General features: G+C 41.0%; 1 protein-coding gene across 1 annotated transcript in view; it reads right to left on the bottom strand.

The window, feature by feature from the left end:
* Positions 1-509: 509 nt before the first annotated feature.
* The window catches only part of LOC126108285 (uncharacterized), a 235,549-nt gene continuing 216,426 nt past the window's right edge, over positions 510-19,632 (bottom strand). The window contains exons 18-20 of the mRNA XM_049913509.1: positions 7,872-8,096; positions 974-1,093; positions 510-515 (exon numbers count right to left, since the gene is read on the bottom strand). Of these exons, the coding sequence (XP_049769466.1) occupies positions 510-515; positions 974-1,093; positions 7,872-8,096 (351 nt within the window). The remainder of the gene's footprint in view (positions 516-973; positions 1,094-7,871; positions 8,097-19,632) is intronic.

Here is a 19,632-nt window from a genome sequence, read left to right as displayed (position 1 = left end):
GGAATTCCCGGCCAACATGGGAACACTCCCCACCCTCCCTACTTTCCAGACCTAGCACCGTCCTACTTCTACCTATCCCTGAAGATGAAAATTCTGTCGAAAGTGTGACATTTTGACTCGACTTAGAACATCTGAGATGAATCACAACACATCCCTAACACCCTTCATCCCGCGTGCTACCGGGGGTGCTTCAAAAAATGGGAACAACACTGGGATCATTCCTTATGTGACTTCTTTGATGTGACTTCTTTGAAGGTGACAGAGGAAATTAGGATGTAAGTATAGTTTTCCAATTTTTACAGTGAAATTCTCGGAAATTTTTTTTGTAGCACCTCATACACTGCTGAGAACTATGTTCCAGCTTGTGATACCTTATGTTGTTGAGTGAGTCCCATCACCTAACATAACTAACGTCAAATTTTTATTTTTAAACATTTGATAATTTTCTACCTAGAGTGTATTCTATTTGATAACCGACTGCTTTAACAACACTTGATGACGACCATTTGTCAAAACTGCAATTGGAGTAAATAATATTTTAACAGCCTCAAGCGACATGCCTTCATTCAAAAATATATCTAATATTGTTCAAATGAAAGTTTGCCATTTGATTGCATAGATTGTTTTTTCTATTGCACAAACAACCTATACAGTCAAATGGCAAAGCATTCATTTAAACAGTATTAATGTATATGATTGTGGTCTTGAACTACAGAAAGATTATAATATATAGCATTCTTATTTATTATGCCCTTCCGTGACTGACTGTCTCCTCTGTGTGACGAGTAGCAATTTCTCCTTTCCATATCGTCCCTGCCACAATCACCTGTTCTGTCCTGCCCGCAATCTACTCTGCATCCCGTGCAGTATGTCGTGAAGCACAGTCGCACGACAGACACTGCACACTCAGAATTGCCATTCAGAAGTGACATAAAATACGAGAACTGCCAGCACAGCCGAGCAGCCGACCTACCTTCGACACGGAAGGCCAGAGCGTGCGCAGGGCCTCCCTGAAGGCGATCATCTCGCGCGGCGACGCGAAGTACAGCACCCAGTCTCCGCTCGTGGCGTGCACCTCGCGGCACGAGAACTCCTGCAACAGGGGCACACGTACCGTCACCGAAGTAAAATAAAGTTACCAGGAGGCAGAATGAATAGCCATTACTTACGACGGTAGACTGATAAGTCTGTGACTTTTGTATACAGAATAATGTTATAAAAGAAACACTTTATTTTATCAACATTCTATCCTTTCAGCTCAGTACCTATCTCAACTGTTATGCATTTTTTTAATCCTTCCAAGAAATACTATTTTTCAAAGTAGGGAAAATAGAAGTTTGTTTCAAGCACTATGTCTTCACTGGCCACAAATTTCTTCTGACCGAGTCAATGTTTGAGGTCTGTGAGGATGCAGAAGTCACTCCAAGATAAATATGGAGAGTGTGGTGGGTAGGTAGCAGCTCGTAGCTTAATTCCATAAATTTTGCCATGGAAAAACAGATGTGTGGTTGTGGTTGTGCACACTGTCCTGGTGAAAGAGAACCCTTAGCTTCATCAACTGGAGCTTTTAATAAATTATTGTGGAACTGATTCTGATGTAGCACAATATGAGAATGTTCCATTTACCCTTTGCAAGGTAGTTAAAGTAGTTATAAATTCACTGTAGAACTGTGCTTGATATCAATATTACCAGCAGTGACAGTTGCAGATGTCATGTATTGAAAAAAAGTTGGGCAAAATAGCAATCTATAAATATCACAGCTCAAGAATTGCAAAAGACAGTCACCATGAGCCTTGGCACTGACAAAATCATTTTTATTTTTATTTTTTTTATTTTTATTTTTAAGGAGAAGTTCATTGGAGGGAATTTATTCGTTTTGTTTTGTGTTGAATGTAATGGATCTATATTGGTGTCCAAAATTAAAGCGACAAACCAAAATTTTGCAAGGTTGCATTTATTTTGCCACAAAACAGTATAGTCGTGTGATAGTAAAGTAGAAACACTATAAAGAATACAGAATTTAAACAACTGCAACATGCACAATTGTAGACAAAAATGTTCTTTGTTTTTTCCACCTTAACAGAGTTACACACAGATTCCGACAACTGGTTAATGCACTCAGATTGGGGTGTGACCACCTCTGGCAGCAATACAGGCCTGACAACGACAGGACATGCAGTGAATGACGTCATCGGTCTCACGTTGAGGCAATAACGCCCATTCTTCCCACAGAGCTGCTCGCAAGTCTTGGGGAGTGGTTGGTGGATTCTGGCATGATGCAACTGTGTCCCTAGTGCATCTCACACATGCTCTATGGGATTCAAATTACTGCAAGCCACACCATGTGTCTGATATCTTCTGTTTCCAAAGTACATCAACCACCTGTGCTGTATGAGGTCGGGCATTATTGTCCAGCAATATGAAGTCTGTGCCAGATTCAGTCCAGAGATGATACACACATCAAAAAAAGTTTTGCATCATCCCGTTTTCCAGAACTCCTGAAAACAGATGTTGACTGTGGATATTGTATCACAGACACAGTCCCTTTGACTGTTCAGAGATGTCACTAAACCCGCCCAATGATGCAAACAACAACTGTGCATGAGCAAAGCACCTATTAGACAGAGGGGGTCCGACAGCTGATCAGCTCCAGTCATTCCACCAGGAAGGAGGTACACGGCTCATGTTGTCTGTAGTTCAACCGTGCCTAGATGGCCAATACCGCGATTTGATAATGTTTGCATTGCAACTTTGTGCTAGGAAGGGCTCTCAACAAGTGAAGTGTCCAGGCGTCTCGCAGTGAATCAAAGCAATGTTGTTTGGTCATGGAGGAGATAGAGAGAGACACGAACTGTTAATGACATGCCTCGCTCAGACTGCCCAAGGGCTACTACTGCAGTGGATGACTGCTACCTATGGATTATGGCTCGAAGGAACCCTGACAGCAACTCCACCGTGTTGAATAATCTTTTTTGTAGAGCCACAGGACATCATGTTATGATGTTTTGGTTCCCCGATGTTTTCGGGAGGCATTATGTGAGGTTGACGTACGCTGCTGGTGGTCACGGAAGGTGCCGTAATGGTGTACGATACGTGAATGCCATCCGACAATAGTGCAACCATATTGGCAACATGTTGGCAAGGCATTCATCTTCATGGACAACAATTTGCGTCCCCATCATGACCTCCTTCAGGATAATGACATCGCTGGACTAAAGTGGCCAGCATGTTCTCCAGACATGATCCTTATTGAACATGCCTGGCATAGATTGAAAAGGGCTGTTTATGGATGATGTGACCCACCAACCACTCTGAGGGATCTACCCTGAATCACCATTGAGGAGTGGGACAATCTGGACCAACAATGCCTTAATGAACTTGTGGATAGTATGCCACGGTGAATAGAGGCATGCATCAACGCAAGAGGACATGCTACTGGGTATCAGAGGTAGCGGTGCGTACATCAATCTGGACCACCACATCTGAAGGTCTCGCTGTATGGTGGTACAACATGCAATGTGTGGTTTTCATGAGCAATAAAAAGGGTGGAAATGACTTTTATGTTGATCTCTATTCCAATTTTCTGTACAGGTTACGGATCTCTCAGAACCGAGTTGATGCAAAACTTTTTTTTTATGTGTGTAGAAGGTGAAAGTAAGAAGTAAAGATGGACTGAGGCAAAGAGAAAAAGAAGTTGGACACACACACACACACACACACACACAGACAGACAGACAGACAGACAGAGAGAGAGAGAGAGAGAGGGAGGGAGGGAGAAAGTGTGAAGTAAAGATGGACTGAGGGAAAGAGAAAAAGAAGTTGGACGCGCACACGCACACACACACACACACACACACACACACACACACACACACAGAGAGAGAGAGAGAGAGAGAGAGAGAGAGAGAGAGAGAGAGAGAGAGAGAAAGTGGAAGTAAAGACGGACTGAGGGAAAGAGAAAAAGAAGTCGGACACACACACACACACACACACACACACACACACACACACACACACACAGAGAGAGAGAGAGAGAGAGAGAGAGAGAGAACAGAATAAAAAAGAGGGGAAATACTGCTACTTTAAAAAAAAAAAATTGGCCAGATGTGAGTAAGACTCGTGCACTGAGGGTTTTTTACAAATTTAATTATATGTATAGACAGTTCATCCTTCTGGGAATCAAGAATCTCTACCATTTTTGCCTGTTATTGACACTGATACTGGCCAAAAAGTAATCTAACTAATTTTATTTGGAAGTATATGCCTACAGAGTGCTCCATAGAACCGTAGCACCACGCTAGATAAGCCAAAACAAAATGGCTTAACCCATTGGTCCCAGAGATTCCAAAATTTTCAAAAGTGTTTTAACTTCAATAACTCAAATGTAACAAAGTCGTGCAAGTGGCATGAGACTATTATTATAGTAACCAGCAATTCTCCGAACAGGCTGACTGGGTCACAATGCTAAAAGTCAAACACCAGGCCAGAAATGATCTTATGCCTATATCCCCTGTTTCAGAATTTATCCATCAGATACCCAGGAGCGATTACTGCGTACATCAAAAAAAGTTTTGCATTACCTCGGTTTTGAGAGTTCCGGAACATGCACAGGAAAATGGAATAGAGATCAACATAAGCATCATTTCTGCCCTTTTTATTGCTCATGAAAACCACACATTGCATGTTGTACCACCATGCAGTGAGACCTAGAGAGGTGGTGGTCCAGACTGATGTACACACTGGTACTCCTGATACCCAGTAGCATGTCCTCTTGCATTGATGCATGCCTCTATTCGTCATAGCATACTATCCACAGCCCTTTTCAATCTATCCCAGGCAGGTTTGATAGGGTTCATGTCTGGAGAACATGCTGGCCACTCTAGTCAAGCGATGTCATTATCCTGAAGAAAGTCGTTCACAAGATGTGCACGATGGGGCACGAATTTTCGTCCACAAAGACGAATGCCTCGCCAATATGCTGCCAATACGGTTCCACTGTCGGTCGGAATATGGCATCCATGTATCGTACAGCCGTAATGGTGCCTTCTGTGACAACCAACGGCGTGCGTTGGCCCCACATAATGCCACCCCAAAACAGCAGGGAACCTCCACCTTACTGCACTTGCTGGACAGTGTGTCCAAGGCATTCAGCCTGACAGGGTGGACTCCAAACATGTCTCAGACAATTGTCTGGTTGAAGGCATATGTGACACTCATCGATGAAGAGAAAGTGATGCCAATCTTGAGCGGTCCATTCAGCATGTTGTTGGGCCCATCTGTACCGTGGTTACAAAGATGGACCTCGCCATGGACATCATGCAGCCTATTGCGTACAATTTTGAGTTGTAACATGATGTCCTGTGGTTGCACAAAAAGCATTATTCAACATGGTGGCATTGCTGTCAGGGTTCCTCCAAGCCATAATCCATAGGTAGCGGTCATCCACTACAGTAGTAGCCTTCAGGTGGCCTAAGCAAGGCATATCATCGACAGTTCCTGTCTCTCTGCATCTCCTCCATGTCCGAACAACATCGCTTTGGTTCACTCTGAGATGCCTGGCCACTTCCCTTGTTGAGAGCCCTTCCTGGATGAAAGTAACAATGTGGACGCGATCGAACTGCAGTGTTAACCATCTTGGTATTGTTGAACTACAGACAACATGAGCCGTGTACCTCCTTCCTGGTGGGATGACTGGAACTGATCAGTTGTCAGTCCCTCTCCGTCTAATAGGCGTTGCTCGTGCATGGTTATTTACATCTACGGGTGGGTTTAGTGACATCTCTGAACAGTCAAAGAGACTGTGTCTGTGATACAATATCCACAGTCAACATCTGTCTTCAGGGGTTCTGGGAGCCGGGGTGATGCAAATGTTTTTGATGTGTGTAGTTTTGGAATGTTTCACATATAACTCGAAATGCTATATCTAAGTGCAGAAACTGTTCTTGGACATCTAATGATAGATTAATTCCAAAACACATCATAAGAACAATAAAGACATTCCTTGCCCCTAATGTTTGACTTTTACCACTGCAACCCAGTCAGCTTGAATGCAGAACTACTGATTGTTTCAATTTCAGTTCCACATCAGATAACAAACGACAAAAGAAATATTTTTTCGTGCATTACAATTACAAATTAACAATTTTCAGATATTTTCCTTTACTTGTACTGTGAAACCTTGCTTCTTGCCAAATTTCATGATACACGTCAACGAGAGGAACCATATAGGTTTCAATGAGCGAGTTTGCGAGTATCAAAATACGTAACATCAATGGCCGTATCTTTTGTTGCATTGACTTGGAAGCTTCACTGTTTTACACCGACAAGGGAGTACAGACCTCAGTATGTGTAATAAGTGTCAGCTTGATATGTCTGCCCATACACGAGAAAAAAGGGCTTTAACAATTGGACACACAGACAAACAGAGACCGACAGATGGACAATAAAGTGATACTACCACGGTTCCATTTTTACCAACTGAGGTACAGAACCCTAATAAATAAATGGAGAAGGTGGTTTAAAATAATCCAATCAAATGTTTTGTAGCGGCTCATCACATTAGCCTGTGGAAATTTTTCGTATCACAGAAGCTAATGTAGACGGTAGAACACGGAAGCTTTTTATTACCTTCTGTTGATTCATTTGTTTACTTACTGGTTAATTCATTTATCATATTTAGCTGGTGGGGTGCAGAATGAGGCAAGATATGATTAACCAAACACAAGCAACTTGCAGAAACTGTATGGGCACACTTTGTTAAAGAAGTATAACAGTACCGCTTAATGCTAATACCGCTTATGCCAGCTATCATTAACCAATTATATTATAAAGACGGCTTTCACTCTGAAATAAGCTGTTGCCTCTTTAGATTTATAACTTATCTGTAGTTTATTTCCTCGTGCTAACTAAATATTTAATTTGTACTACCACTACATCCCTTTTTTTTTTTTTTTTTAAAAAAAAAAAGATGGTACCTACATCTGTAAATAAAAAAGTCTATTTACAACTCACCACCATTTGTCACTACAATAAACATGACACCTGTAATGATACAAACACTCTACAGAATTGAGTCATATCTGTACACCTTCTTAACAATGAAAGAGAACTGCAACAAAACTAATTTATATAATAAAAAATACTATTTTAAAACATGTCCAACATAAATATTCAGATATTGTGTGTTGGCTTTTTTGTTGTTGTTGTTCACATGTAAAGTTACATTGAGGGACAACATGCATCTTGTGCACAGGACGGAGGGTTTACCAATAATGCAAATGGAGCTACAAGAACTTTTCAGAATGAAGAGAGTCTTGTAACTTGAGACATTAGCATAACACTGGAGTGCAGTTGCTGACGGATTTGAAAGATAGGAAAATATATCACATGTTAACTTACGACAGGCATGGAAAGTTCATTACTAAAATGCAGTGTAGAAGAAATAGTATTGTTTTATAATTTAAAGTAGTAATTGCAGCTTTGAGGGCCGAGTCGAGAACAAAAATGTGAGACGTACAAGTTAAACTTCTTTCATACATATCTAACAGCAACCTCACACTCAAAGTAGTAGCTACACCGAACACTACGTCTGTTTCGTGACGTCGTGTTCTGCTCTGCAATATTTTGATCTGTCACGAGACGCAACATCTCGTGGCACACCCCGATTCGATTTAGCGTGCCAAATTACGGTGCAAATTACCGAGACACGTGTGACGTGTGGATCAGCTTACCCAGTTATGAAAATCCCACTTAACTACTGTCGGACTGCTAAATAGAGGCTTTTGTAACAAACTGAACAGCCTTTTGTATCCACCTCACATTGCATTTTTTTTTAAAGTACCACGGCTACCCCAGAGCAGTCCGGACTCACCAGGATGCACCAGCTGTCGCTGTCGGTGGCGACCGTGACGGACGTGATGTCGGCGAGCGGCGCCCGGGCGAGGGTCTCCGCCCGCCCGTGCCGCCCCTCCGCGCCGCCCCCGGGGCTGCCGACGCCCACCCAGCGCGGCCACCAGTGCTCGCGGCACGTCAGCACCGACGTCGGCGTCAGTACCACCGAGCACGGCACCGTCTCCGCCCGCTCCACCTCGTACAGCTGCAGTGCCAACACGAGTTCAGTGTGCTGTAATTCTGCTGTGGCACTGATAGAGGTATACATTGCTGCCATTTTTTCATTATACTTTTTAATCGGGAGGCAGATTTTTATTTTTTGTTTTTTATTGAAAAGGAAGTACAAGTATTATTGTTGACCCAAGCAAAGAAGCAGCAGCAATGAAAACAGTAAATGATGGTTTTGCTGAAGCTATTAACTCATTTTGCACAAATTGACGACATGTTGTTGAAGAAAGTAGAGTTATGCATGGGGTTCATACATGTATAACTCACAGGCACCTGTTGAACCAATACAGGAATATTAACCACATCACAGTACAGTTATTCATAGATGTAGTTTGTAGTCAACAATCTATTACAGTTTAAAGAATGAATAATTTATTTTTGATTACAGTGACCAGTTTTGGTTTATGAGACTATCTTCAAGCCAGAGGCTCTGAAATACACAACATTTAAAATGGGTCATGTAGGACATATCACACATTAGTTATGACATACAATAAAAGAGACATGTTATCTAGGTGATGGGAGGAACCAACCCACAGTGCCAATGAGCAGTACAGGGTAACACAGAAAAATGAGAACATTTCCACAATCCAATAAAACTAGAAGTGATGAAGGAAAGAAATTGCATTCATAGTAATTGAAGCCTTACAACTTTGCCATTTACGAAACATAGATGGCATTTATCATTTTTTTTAAATTACGTCCTTTAGATGGTGTCGTCCTGTACGAATACATTCGTGAAATCTGTTGTTGATATTCCTCATTGACCACTGCAACATCTCAACTGGGATATGCGAATTGCATTACGAATTCTGTGTTTTAACTCGTGCAGGATTCTTGGTCTACATGTAGACTTTGCTCTTGAAGTAGCCCCACAAGAAAAAATCAAAAACGGATAAATCTGGTGATCTAGGGGGCTAGGGAATCTTACCAAATCGTGAGATCACACGGTTGCCAAACGATTCTCGTACATACGCCACTGACTGCCGTGCAGAGTGTGATGTCGCTGTCCTGTCGAAACCGGGCTTGTTGACCATTTGGAAAGTTGTTCAATGCACGTGTAAGGAAAGTTCTTAACATCTCCACGTAACAATCGACACTGACAGTTATTGGGTTTCCCTGCACACTTGTGAAAAAATACGCTCCGATAATGCCACGTGATGAAATACCACACCGTACTGCCGCTTTACTAGCGTGTAAGGAGTGCTCACGAACATCTTTAGGATTTGTGTTTGCCCAGTAACGGTAGTTCTGTTAATTCACATAGCCTGTGAGATGAAAATGTACCTCATCTGACATCCACAACTTGTTCAGAAATCCATTTTCATTGTTTATTTTTGTTATCATTTGTTGACAGACTCATAATCGTAACCGGTAACCATTGCCCTTCAATTGTTGCACCATCTGTAGTTTGTACGGATGAAATTTTAAATCGAGATGAAGAATGCTGCGAATATTCTCCCGAGACACTCCAACCACTCCTGCTCGCTCATGAATTGAACACCGTGGGCTATGTAACACGGACTCAGTGTTTGCTGGAGAATGCACCCTTTTTGGTCATCCTGTCAGTTTCTTCTTGACGGCAGGTCCAGTCTCTTCAAAGTTATGAATCCAAAATTTTATCACCCGTTTTGACGGAACGGCATCATGACGTCCTAAATTATAAAAATGTCGAAACACCCTCTCCACCGCTACCAAACTACCATTCTTTTTATAAAATATTTTTTTGGCTAACGAATGCTGTCGTCCGTTCCACTGATCACAATTACTGAAAAGGTGGACTGTTTACTTGCTAACTGTCACGAACATGCAGTGCTGCCACCTGTTCGTGGGTGCCACCACTCATGTCAAACATTTTCGTTATTCTGTGTCACCCTGTATATACTGGTGACATCCACACAAGCATTCAGTATGCAAGAACTCGCCCTCAGGTAGACAAGGAACGATAAAACAATTCAGTCACCAGAAGCAGTCACAACAACAAATTGCTGACACAGTAACAATCTGTGGTCTGCTTGTGAGTAGTGTATGAACAGTTTATATTAGCTGTCCATAACTTAACAAGTTCACTGAATGTTACAACATCCAGCAAAGGATCACCGTTTTTAGCACAGCTGTGTGACAGTACTAACACTATAAGAAGCCAGTAAATATGAAAGTCCCGGTGTCAGAGTTCCGTGAGACTGCTTCGCAGTGGACAGCCAGATGCTCGATGTTCGATTCATTTGGTGGCAGTCTCTAGGTCAGCATGTCATCTGTGACTGCCAGGCACTGGTCGCGTCGTGTCTCAAATTCAGTGCCGGATAATACATCGAGGCCCATTTACGGGCATTCAATAGGGCTATTGTGGCCCCTAGAATCCCTGTTTTGGCTACTTGCAGTGCTGCTCTGTCACGCTGCAGCACTCTGAGCCCCGTCACAGCAATTGGTATCTCTCGCAACTAGCTGGCAGAGCCTGGACATTGTTGTTACGTTCTTCAGACCAGAGTCTGGTTTGATGCAGCTCTCCATGCTACTCTATCCTGTGCAAGCTTCTTCATCTCCCAGTGCCTACTGCAACCTACATCCTACTGAATCTGCTTGGTGTATTCATCTCTCGGTCTCCCTCTGCAATTTTACCCTCCACGCTATCCTCCAATACTAAACTGGTGATCCCCTGATGCCTCACAAAGTGACCTACCAACCGATCCCTTCTTCTAGTTGAGTTGTGCCACAAATTCCTATTCTCCCTAATTCTAGTCAATACCTCCTCATTAGTTATATGATCTACCCATCTAATCTTCAGCATTCTTCTGTAGCACCACATTTTGAAAGCTTCTATTCTTTTCTTGTCTAAACTATTTATCGTCCACGTTTCACTTCCATACATGACTACACTCCATACAAATTCATTCAGAAAAGACTTCCTGATGCTCAAGTGTATACTCGATGTTAACAAATTTCTCTTCTTCAGAAACGCTTTCCTTGCCATTGCCACTCTACATTTTATACCTCTCTCCTTCGACCATCATCAGTTATTTTGCTCCCCAAATAGCAAAACTCCTTTACTACTTTAAGTGTCTCATTTCCTAATCTAATTCCCTCAGCATCATCTGATTTATTTTCACTACATTCCATCATCTGATTTATTTTCACTACATTCCATTATCATCATTTTGCTTTTGTTGATATTCATATTATATCCCCCTATTATGACACTGTCTATTCTGATCAACTCCTCTTCCAAGTCCTTTGCTGTCTCTGACAGAATTACAATGTCATCAACAAACCTCAAAAATTTAATTTCTTCTCCATGGATTTTAATTCCTTCTCCAAATTTTTCTTTTGTTTCCTTTACTGCTTGTTCAATATACAGATTGAATAACATCGGGGATACGCTACAACCCTGTCTCACTCCCTTCCCAACCACTGCTTTCCTTTCATGCCCCTCGATTCTTATAACTGCCATCTGCTTTCTGTACAAATTGTAAATAGCCTTTCGCTCCCTGTATTTTACCCCTGCCACCTTCAGAATTTGAAAGAGAGTATTACTGTCAACATTGTCAAAAGCTTTCTCTAAGTCTACAAATGCTAGTAATGTAGGTTTGCTTCTCCTTAATCTATCTTCTAAGATAAGTCGTAGGGTCAGTATTGCCTCACATGTTCCTACATTTCTACGGAATCCAAACTGATCTTTCCCAAGGTCAGCTTCTACCAGTTTTTCCATTCATCTCTAAAGAACATCTGTTAGTATTTTGCAGCCATGACTTATTAAACTGATAGTTCGGTAATTTTCACATCTGTCACCACCTGCTTTCTTTGGGATTGGAATTATTATATTCTTCTTGAAGTCTGAGGGTATTTCGCCTTTCTCATACATCTTGCTTACCAGATGGTAGAGATTTGTCAGGGCTGGCTCTCCCAAGGCTGTCAGTAGTTGTAATGGAATGCTGTCAAGTCACGGGGCTCTGTGAAACTCCTCACGCAGTATCGTATCTCCCATTTCATCTTCACCTATGTCCTCTTCCATTTCCGTAATACAGCCCTCCAGTACATCACCCTTGTATAGCCCCGCTATGTACTCCTTCCCCCTTTCTGCTTACAACTGGTTTTCCATCTGAGCTCTTGATATTCATACAAGTGGTTCTATTTTCGCCAAAGGTCTCTTTAATTTTCCTGTAGGCAGTATCTATCTTACCCCTAGTGATATATGCCTCTACATCCTTACATCTGTCCTCTAGCCATCCCTGCTTAGCGATTTTGCGCTTCCTGTCGATCTCATTTTTCAAACGCTTGTATTCCTTGTTGCCTGCTTCATTTACTGCATTTTTCTATTTTCTCCTTCCATCAATTAAATTCAATATCTCTTCTGTTACCCAAGGATTTCTACTAGGCCTCATCTTTTTATCTACTTGATCTTCTACTGCCTGCATTATTTCATCTCTCAAAGCTACCTATTATTCTTCTTCTACCATATTTCTTTCCCCTGTTCTTGTCAGTCATTCCCTAATGCTCTTTCTGAAACTCTCTACGACCTCTGCTTCTTTCAGTTTATCCAGCTCTCATCTCCTTAAATTCCTACCTGTTTGCAGTTTCTTCCGTTTTAGTCTACAGTTCATAACCAATGGATTGTGGTCAGAGTCCACATCTGCCGTTGGAAATGCCTTACAATTTAAAACCTGGTTCCTAAATCTCTGTCTTACCATTATATAATCTATCCGAAACCTTCCAGTGTCTCCAGGTCTATTCCATGTATACAACCTTCTTTGATGATTCTTAAACCAAGTGTTAGCTATGATTATGTTATGGTCTGTGCAAAATTCTACCAGTCGGCTTCCTCTTTCATTCCTTATCCCCATTTCATATTCACCTACTACTTGTCGTCCTACTCCTTACCCTACTGTTGAATTCCAGTCCCCCATGACTATTAAATTTTTGTCTCCTCTCACTACCTCAATGATTTCTTTCGTCTCATCATACATTTCTTCAAACTCTTCACCATCTGTGGAGCTAGTTCGCATATAACTTGTACTGCTGTGGCAAACGTGGGCTTCGTGTCTATCTTGGCTACAATAATGCATTTACTAAGCTGTTCATACTAGCTTACCTGCACTCCTATTTTTTATTCATTATTAAACCTACTCCTGCATTACCCCTATTTGGTTTTGTACTTATAACCCTGTATTGGCCTGATCAAAAGTCTTGTTCCTCCTGCCACCGTACTTCACTAATTCCCACCATATCTATCTTTGACCTACCCATTTTCTTTTTAAATTTTCTGACCTAGCTGCCCAATTAAGGGATCTGACATTCCATGCCCTGATCGGTAGAACGCCAGTTTTGTTTCTCCTAATAACAACATCCTCCTGAGTAGTCCCTGCCCAGAGGTCCGAATTGGTGAGTATTTTACCTCTGGAATATTTTACCCAAGATGCTATCTTCATTTAACCACACAGTAAAGCTGCATTCCATTGGTAAAAATGGCTGTAGTTTCCCCTTGCCTAGGCATTAAACAGGAAAAACACACATACAAGGGTGAGTCAAATGAAAACCTAAAATTTCTAATAACAAATCGAAATTTCGTGCCGTTACCCTGTAAGTTGGTAAGTGTGCTACAAACAGCATGCAGAATGGCCTGTAGGTGGCAGCATAGTGCAGATGCACACATACTGTCGCAGTATCAGTATAAAGATGGCCTCCCCACTTGCGACTTGAACCAGGGAAGAACAGCGTTCTGTTATTCGGTTTCTGTGTTGTGAACATGTGAAACCTATTGAAATTCAACGACGAATGAAGGTTCAGTATGGTGATGCACGTTTCTCACAGTAGCAATTCTACGAATGGAGTAGGAAGTTTGCAAATGGTGTGACATCGGTGGAAGATGCTCCTCGTCCAGGTCAGGCACAACGAGTTGTGACTCCACAGAACATTGCAGCGGTTGAAGCCATAGTGAAGGAAAACCGCCGAGTGACACTGAATGACATTGCAGCATGTTTACAGATTAGTCATGGGTCAGCACACCACATTGTGTCCTCCAGTTTCACAAAGCGTCTGCAAGAAGGGTGGCACGGCAGCTGACTCCTGAAATGACGTGTTGGTGCTTGTGAAGAAAGAGGAGGCGATGGCTTCCTTGCAAGAATTGTTACTGGGGACGAAACCTGGGTTTACTTCCACCCACCGGAATCGAAGAGAGCGAGCAAGGAATGGCGACATTCCTCATCACCAAAACCAAAGAAGTTTCGAACAGAACCATCAGCAGGGAAGGTTATGCTGATTCTCTTTTGGGACGATAAAGGCATCATTTTGGAGCATTACGAGCCTAGAGGGACCACTGTCAACAGTGCATCTTACACAGATCTCCTAAAAAATCATCTGAGGCCTGCAATCAAATCAAAGCGACGTGGATTGCTGTCAGCAGGTGTCATTTTGCAACGTGACAGTGTAAGGCCCCACACTGCCCGTACAACAGTTGCAACAATGACAGACCTGCATTTTGAGTGTCTTTCTCATCCACCATACTCACTAGACCTTGCCCCAAGTGATTTATCATATGTTTGGACCACTCAAAGACGCAATGGTAGGAAACAAGTTCCATTCTGATGAAGAGGTACGCTATGCGGTGCATCAGTGGTTGCGCGGACTACCAAAAGAATTTTTTTCTAAAGGAATTTATGCACTTTGTAAGTGCTGGAGGACTTGCATTGAATGTGGGGGAGATATGTTGAAAAGTGATATTTAAAAAAATATTTAAGGTTTTCATTTGACTCACCCTCGAATTGCCAAAAAAATACATAGCTGAGACATTATTGTGAAACTACAGTGATTTACTTACAATTTTAATAAAAAGCAGTCAACATTGCAATAAATTATTTAGTTTTGATTCCAGTAACCAGCCCTCAGACAAAAGTCTCTGAACGCACATTAATTACAATGGGTCTCATATGACAAAACTTGTCCACAATAAGAGCTAACTTATGAGCAACATTAGTTATAATATAAAATAAAAATGATGAGTAACCCAGATGACAGCAGGAGCCAGTTCATGGAGCCACCAAATAATACATACGGGTACCTGTTGCAACTGCTGTCTGTCTGCCAAAGGCTGCATGTTATAAGGAGGAAGTTCTGCCTACCATTCCTCAAGTCATCCACAGTAAAAAGATTAAAATTCACAAACAACATGTGTATAAAAAGGAAAACATCATATGCTACATAAACTGTAATACAATTTTGTTGAAAAGTCAAATAGCTCATTTAAAATAGCTTTTAAAGAGCAATAAAACCGGCCAAACTAACAAACACTGCCAAACATTAAAGACTGCCCTTTGTCATGACTCACTCAAACTATTCAGTTGTTTATGCGTTGACATAGTGACTAACACAAAAGAACCATTCAGCATCACACATGATCTCTGGTTAGCTGAATAGACCTTCTGTGTTAGTTGCTATGGCAATGCAAAAACAACCAGATAATTCCATTTAGCTCACAACATTGGGCAGTTTTTAATGTTCTGGCAGTTTTTAACATTCTGGCTGTTGTTGTCATATTTTTAAAACTATTTCAAATGTGCAACAAATTTCTCTTCTTTCAAAACGCTTTTCTTGCCATTGCCAGTCTACATTTTATATCCTCTCTACTTTGACCATCGTCAGTTATTTTGCTCGCCAAATAGCAAAACTCCTTTACTACTTTAAGTGTCTCATTTCCTAATCTAATTCCCTCAGCATCACCTGATTTAATTTGACTACATTCCATTATCCTCATTTTGCTTTTGCTGACATTCGCCCTGTCCATTTCGTTCAACTGGTCTTCCAAGTTCTTTGTTGTCTCTGAGAGAATTACAATGCCATCGGCAACCCTCAAAGTTTTTACTTCTTCTCCTTGGGCTTTAATTCCTACTCTTAAGTTTTTCTTTTGTTTCCTCTACAGCTTGCTCAATCTACAGACTGAATAACATCAGGGAGAGGCTACAACCCTACCTCACTCCCTTCTCAACCATTCATTCCCTTTCATGCCCCTTGACTCTTACAACTGCTGTCTGATTTCTGTAGAAGTTGTAAATAGCCCTTTGCTCCTTGTATTCTGCCCCTGCTATCCTCATAATTTCAAAGAGAGTATTCCCACTCAACACTGTCAAAAGCTTTTTCTAAGTCTATAAATGCTATATATGTAGGTTTGCCTTTCCTTAACCTGTCTTCTATGAGAAGTCACAGGAGCCAGTATTACCTCACATTTCCCACATTTCTCCAGAATCCAAATTGATCTTCTGCGAGGCCAGCTTCTACCAGTTTTCCCACTCTTCAGTAAAGAATTCATGATAGTATTTTGCAACCATGACACAGTAAACTAACAGTTTGGTAATGTTCACACCATTTGTCACCTGCTTTCTTTGGAATTGGAATTATTATATTCTTTTTGAAGTCTAAGGGTATTTTGCCTTTTTCCTATGTCTTGTTCACCATATGGAACAGTTTTGTCATGGTTGGCTCTCCCAAGGTTATCAGTAGTTCTAACAGAATGTCATCTACTCCCGGGGCCTTGTTTCGACTTATGTCTTTCAGAAAGCTGTCATTTTCTTTTCCCAGTATCATATCTCACATCTCATCTTCATCTATATCCTCTCCCATTTCTTTAATACTGCCCTCAAGTACATCTTCCTTGTGTAGACACACTATGTACTCCTTCCACCTTTCAGCTTTCCCTTCCTTGCTTAGGACTGGTTTTCCATATGAGCTCTTTACATCCATACAGCTGCTTCTCTTTTCACCAAATGCCTCTTTAATTTTCCTGTAGGCTCTGTCTATCTTTCACCTAGTGATATACACTTCTAAATCCTTGCATTTGTCCTATCGCCATTCCTGCTTACCAATTTTTCACTTTTTTTGCATTTATTAGATGTTTGTATTCACTTTCGCCTGCATCATTTACTGCATTTTTATATTTTATCCTCACTACTTTATCTCTCAAAGCTTCCCATTCTTCTTCTACTGGATTCCTTTCCCCTGTTCATGCCCAATGTTGTCTAATGCTCCCTCTGAAACTATCAACAACCTCTGGTTCTTTCATTTTATCCAGGTTCCATCTCTCTAATTTCCTATATTTTTGCAATTTCTTCTGTTTTAATCTACAGTTTATAACCAATAAATTGTGGTCAGAGTCCACATCTGCCCCCGGAAATGTCTTACAATTTAAAACCTGGTTCCTAAATCTATGTCTTACAATTATATAATCCACCTGAAACCTTCCAGTGTCTCCAGGCCTCTTCCACGTATACAGCCTTCTATCATGACTATTGAACCAAGTGTTAGCTATGATTAGCTGTGCGAAATTCCACCATGTGGCTTCCTTTTTTATTCCTTTCTCCCAGTCCATATTCGCCTACTATTTCTCCTTCTCTTCCTTTTCCTACTATAAACTTCCAGTCTCCCATTACAATTAAATTTTCATCTGCCTTAACTATCTGAACAATTTCTTTTATCTCGTCATATATTCCTTTTATATATTCATCATCTGCAGAGCTCGTTGGAATATAAACTTGTGTTACTGTGGTGGGTGTAAGCTTCCTGTCTATCTTTGCTACAATAATACATTCGCTGTGGTGTTCATAGCAGTTTACCAGCATTCCTATTTTTTATTCATTATTAAACCTACACCTGCCTTATCACTATTTGATTTTGTATTTATAACCCTGTATTCATCTGACCGGAAGTCATTTTCCTCCTGCGACTGAACTTCACTAATTCCCATTTTATCTAACTTTAACTTATAGATTTCCTTTTTTAAATTTTCTAACCTACCTGCCTGATTAAAAGATCTAACAATCCGCACTCCGATCTGTAGAACACCAGTTTTGTTTCCCCCGATTACAACATCCTCCCGAGTAGTCTCTGCCTGGTGATCCGAAGGGGGGGGTGAGGGAGGGGGGTGGGGGGGGGGGGGGTGGGGGGTGTCGGGGGACTATATTCTGGAATATTTTACCCAAACACAAGTATCATCATTTAACCATACAGTAGAGCTGCATGCCCTCAGAATAAATTACGGCTGTAGTTTTCCCTTGCTTTTAGCCGTTCGCAGTACCAGCATGGCAAGGCTGTTACGGTTGATGTTACAAGGCCAGACCAGTCAATCATCCAGACTGTTGCTGTCTGACAGTTTATAGTGCTATATTTTCACCCAGTGGCAGAAAGTGGAACTACTTTTTTCTTTCAGCACATTTCACAAGCACACCTATTAATGAACATACCTAAAACATTTTAGCATTTTGCAACGTATACAGCCTACACGGCAACACTCTGAGCATCGTCAGTTTAATTATACCAACTCATTACACGTATTTCCACACACTCTGACACTCCAATTATGTGTAATGATCATTAATGCTTATCCGCCATTTGAGCTCAATTCAGCTCGATGCACAGCCAGCTTATAACCACTGTTGCCGCCACAGCTGATAGCTCAGTGTAACGTATTTCATTATTATTTACAAATGTAATCCTGTATTCTCCCTACAATACTGTATAAGCACAATAGGTAATATTTTGTTATTTGCTGTCCTATTGTTGATGTCAAACAGTTCAAATTTCTAGGTGTTCAGATAGATAGCGAACTGTCGTGGAAAGTCCATGTTCAGGATCTTGTTCAGGGATTTAATTCTGACATTTTTCCTATTTGAACGGTATCTGAGGTAAGTGATCATTTGACATGTAAATTAGTCTACTTTGCTTATTTTCATTCGCTTATGTGATAAGGTATTTTATTTTAAGGTAACTCTTCCCATTCTAAAAGGATATTTTTGGCTCACAAACAAGTGGTTCAGGCATTAAGAGGTGTAAGTTCACGAACCTCTCGTCAACCCATTCACTAGTTTGGGTATTTTGACATTGGCCTCTCAATATATATATTCTTTACTGTCATTTATTTTAACAATATCAGCTTATTCCCAAGAATAAGCAGCTTTCCCTCAGTTAATACTCGGCAGAAATCAAACCTGCAATTGGATCAGACTTCCTTAACTCTTGTGCAGAAAGGTATGCAGTATATTGCTCCATCCATTTTCAATAAGCTACCACAAGAATTAAAAAAATCTTAGCAGTAATCCATGCACATTCAAATCGAAATTGAAGAATTTCCTCATGGGTCACCCCTTTTATTCTGGCGAGGAGTTCCTTGAAAAATTAAGGCGACTCTTATGTTGTGTAGTTTATTTCATTTACTTAAACTTATGGCTTGACTTTTTTGGGTTCATAAATATTTTATTTTTATCTGTTATTACTTTTACGTCGTAATTTCATGTACTGACACGTTCCATGACCTTGGAGATTTGCTCCTCAATTTGGTCCTACGGAACTTGAAATATAAATAACTAAATAAATCATACGAGGCCCTTCTTTGATACAGCTGAGCCCATTGAGCAGTCTGGAGTCTACAGCAACTTTGGCATCCTTGATCCTATTTTTGTTTTCCTGGGAGTGATAAGCACAGAAAACAAATACCGGATGCCTCTATGTATAGCTTTTGCAGATTCTGGAAAGAC

This window comes from Schistocerca cancellata, chromosome 11 (genome assembly GCF_023864275.1).
Source record: "Schistocerca cancellata isolate TAMUIC-IGC-003103 chromosome 11, iqSchCanc2.1, whole genome shotgun sequence".
NCBI lineage: Eukaryota > Metazoa > Arthropoda > Insecta > Orthoptera > Acrididae > Schistocerca > Schistocerca cancellata.
This window is presented reverse-complemented; position numbering and strand designations above follow the sequence as displayed.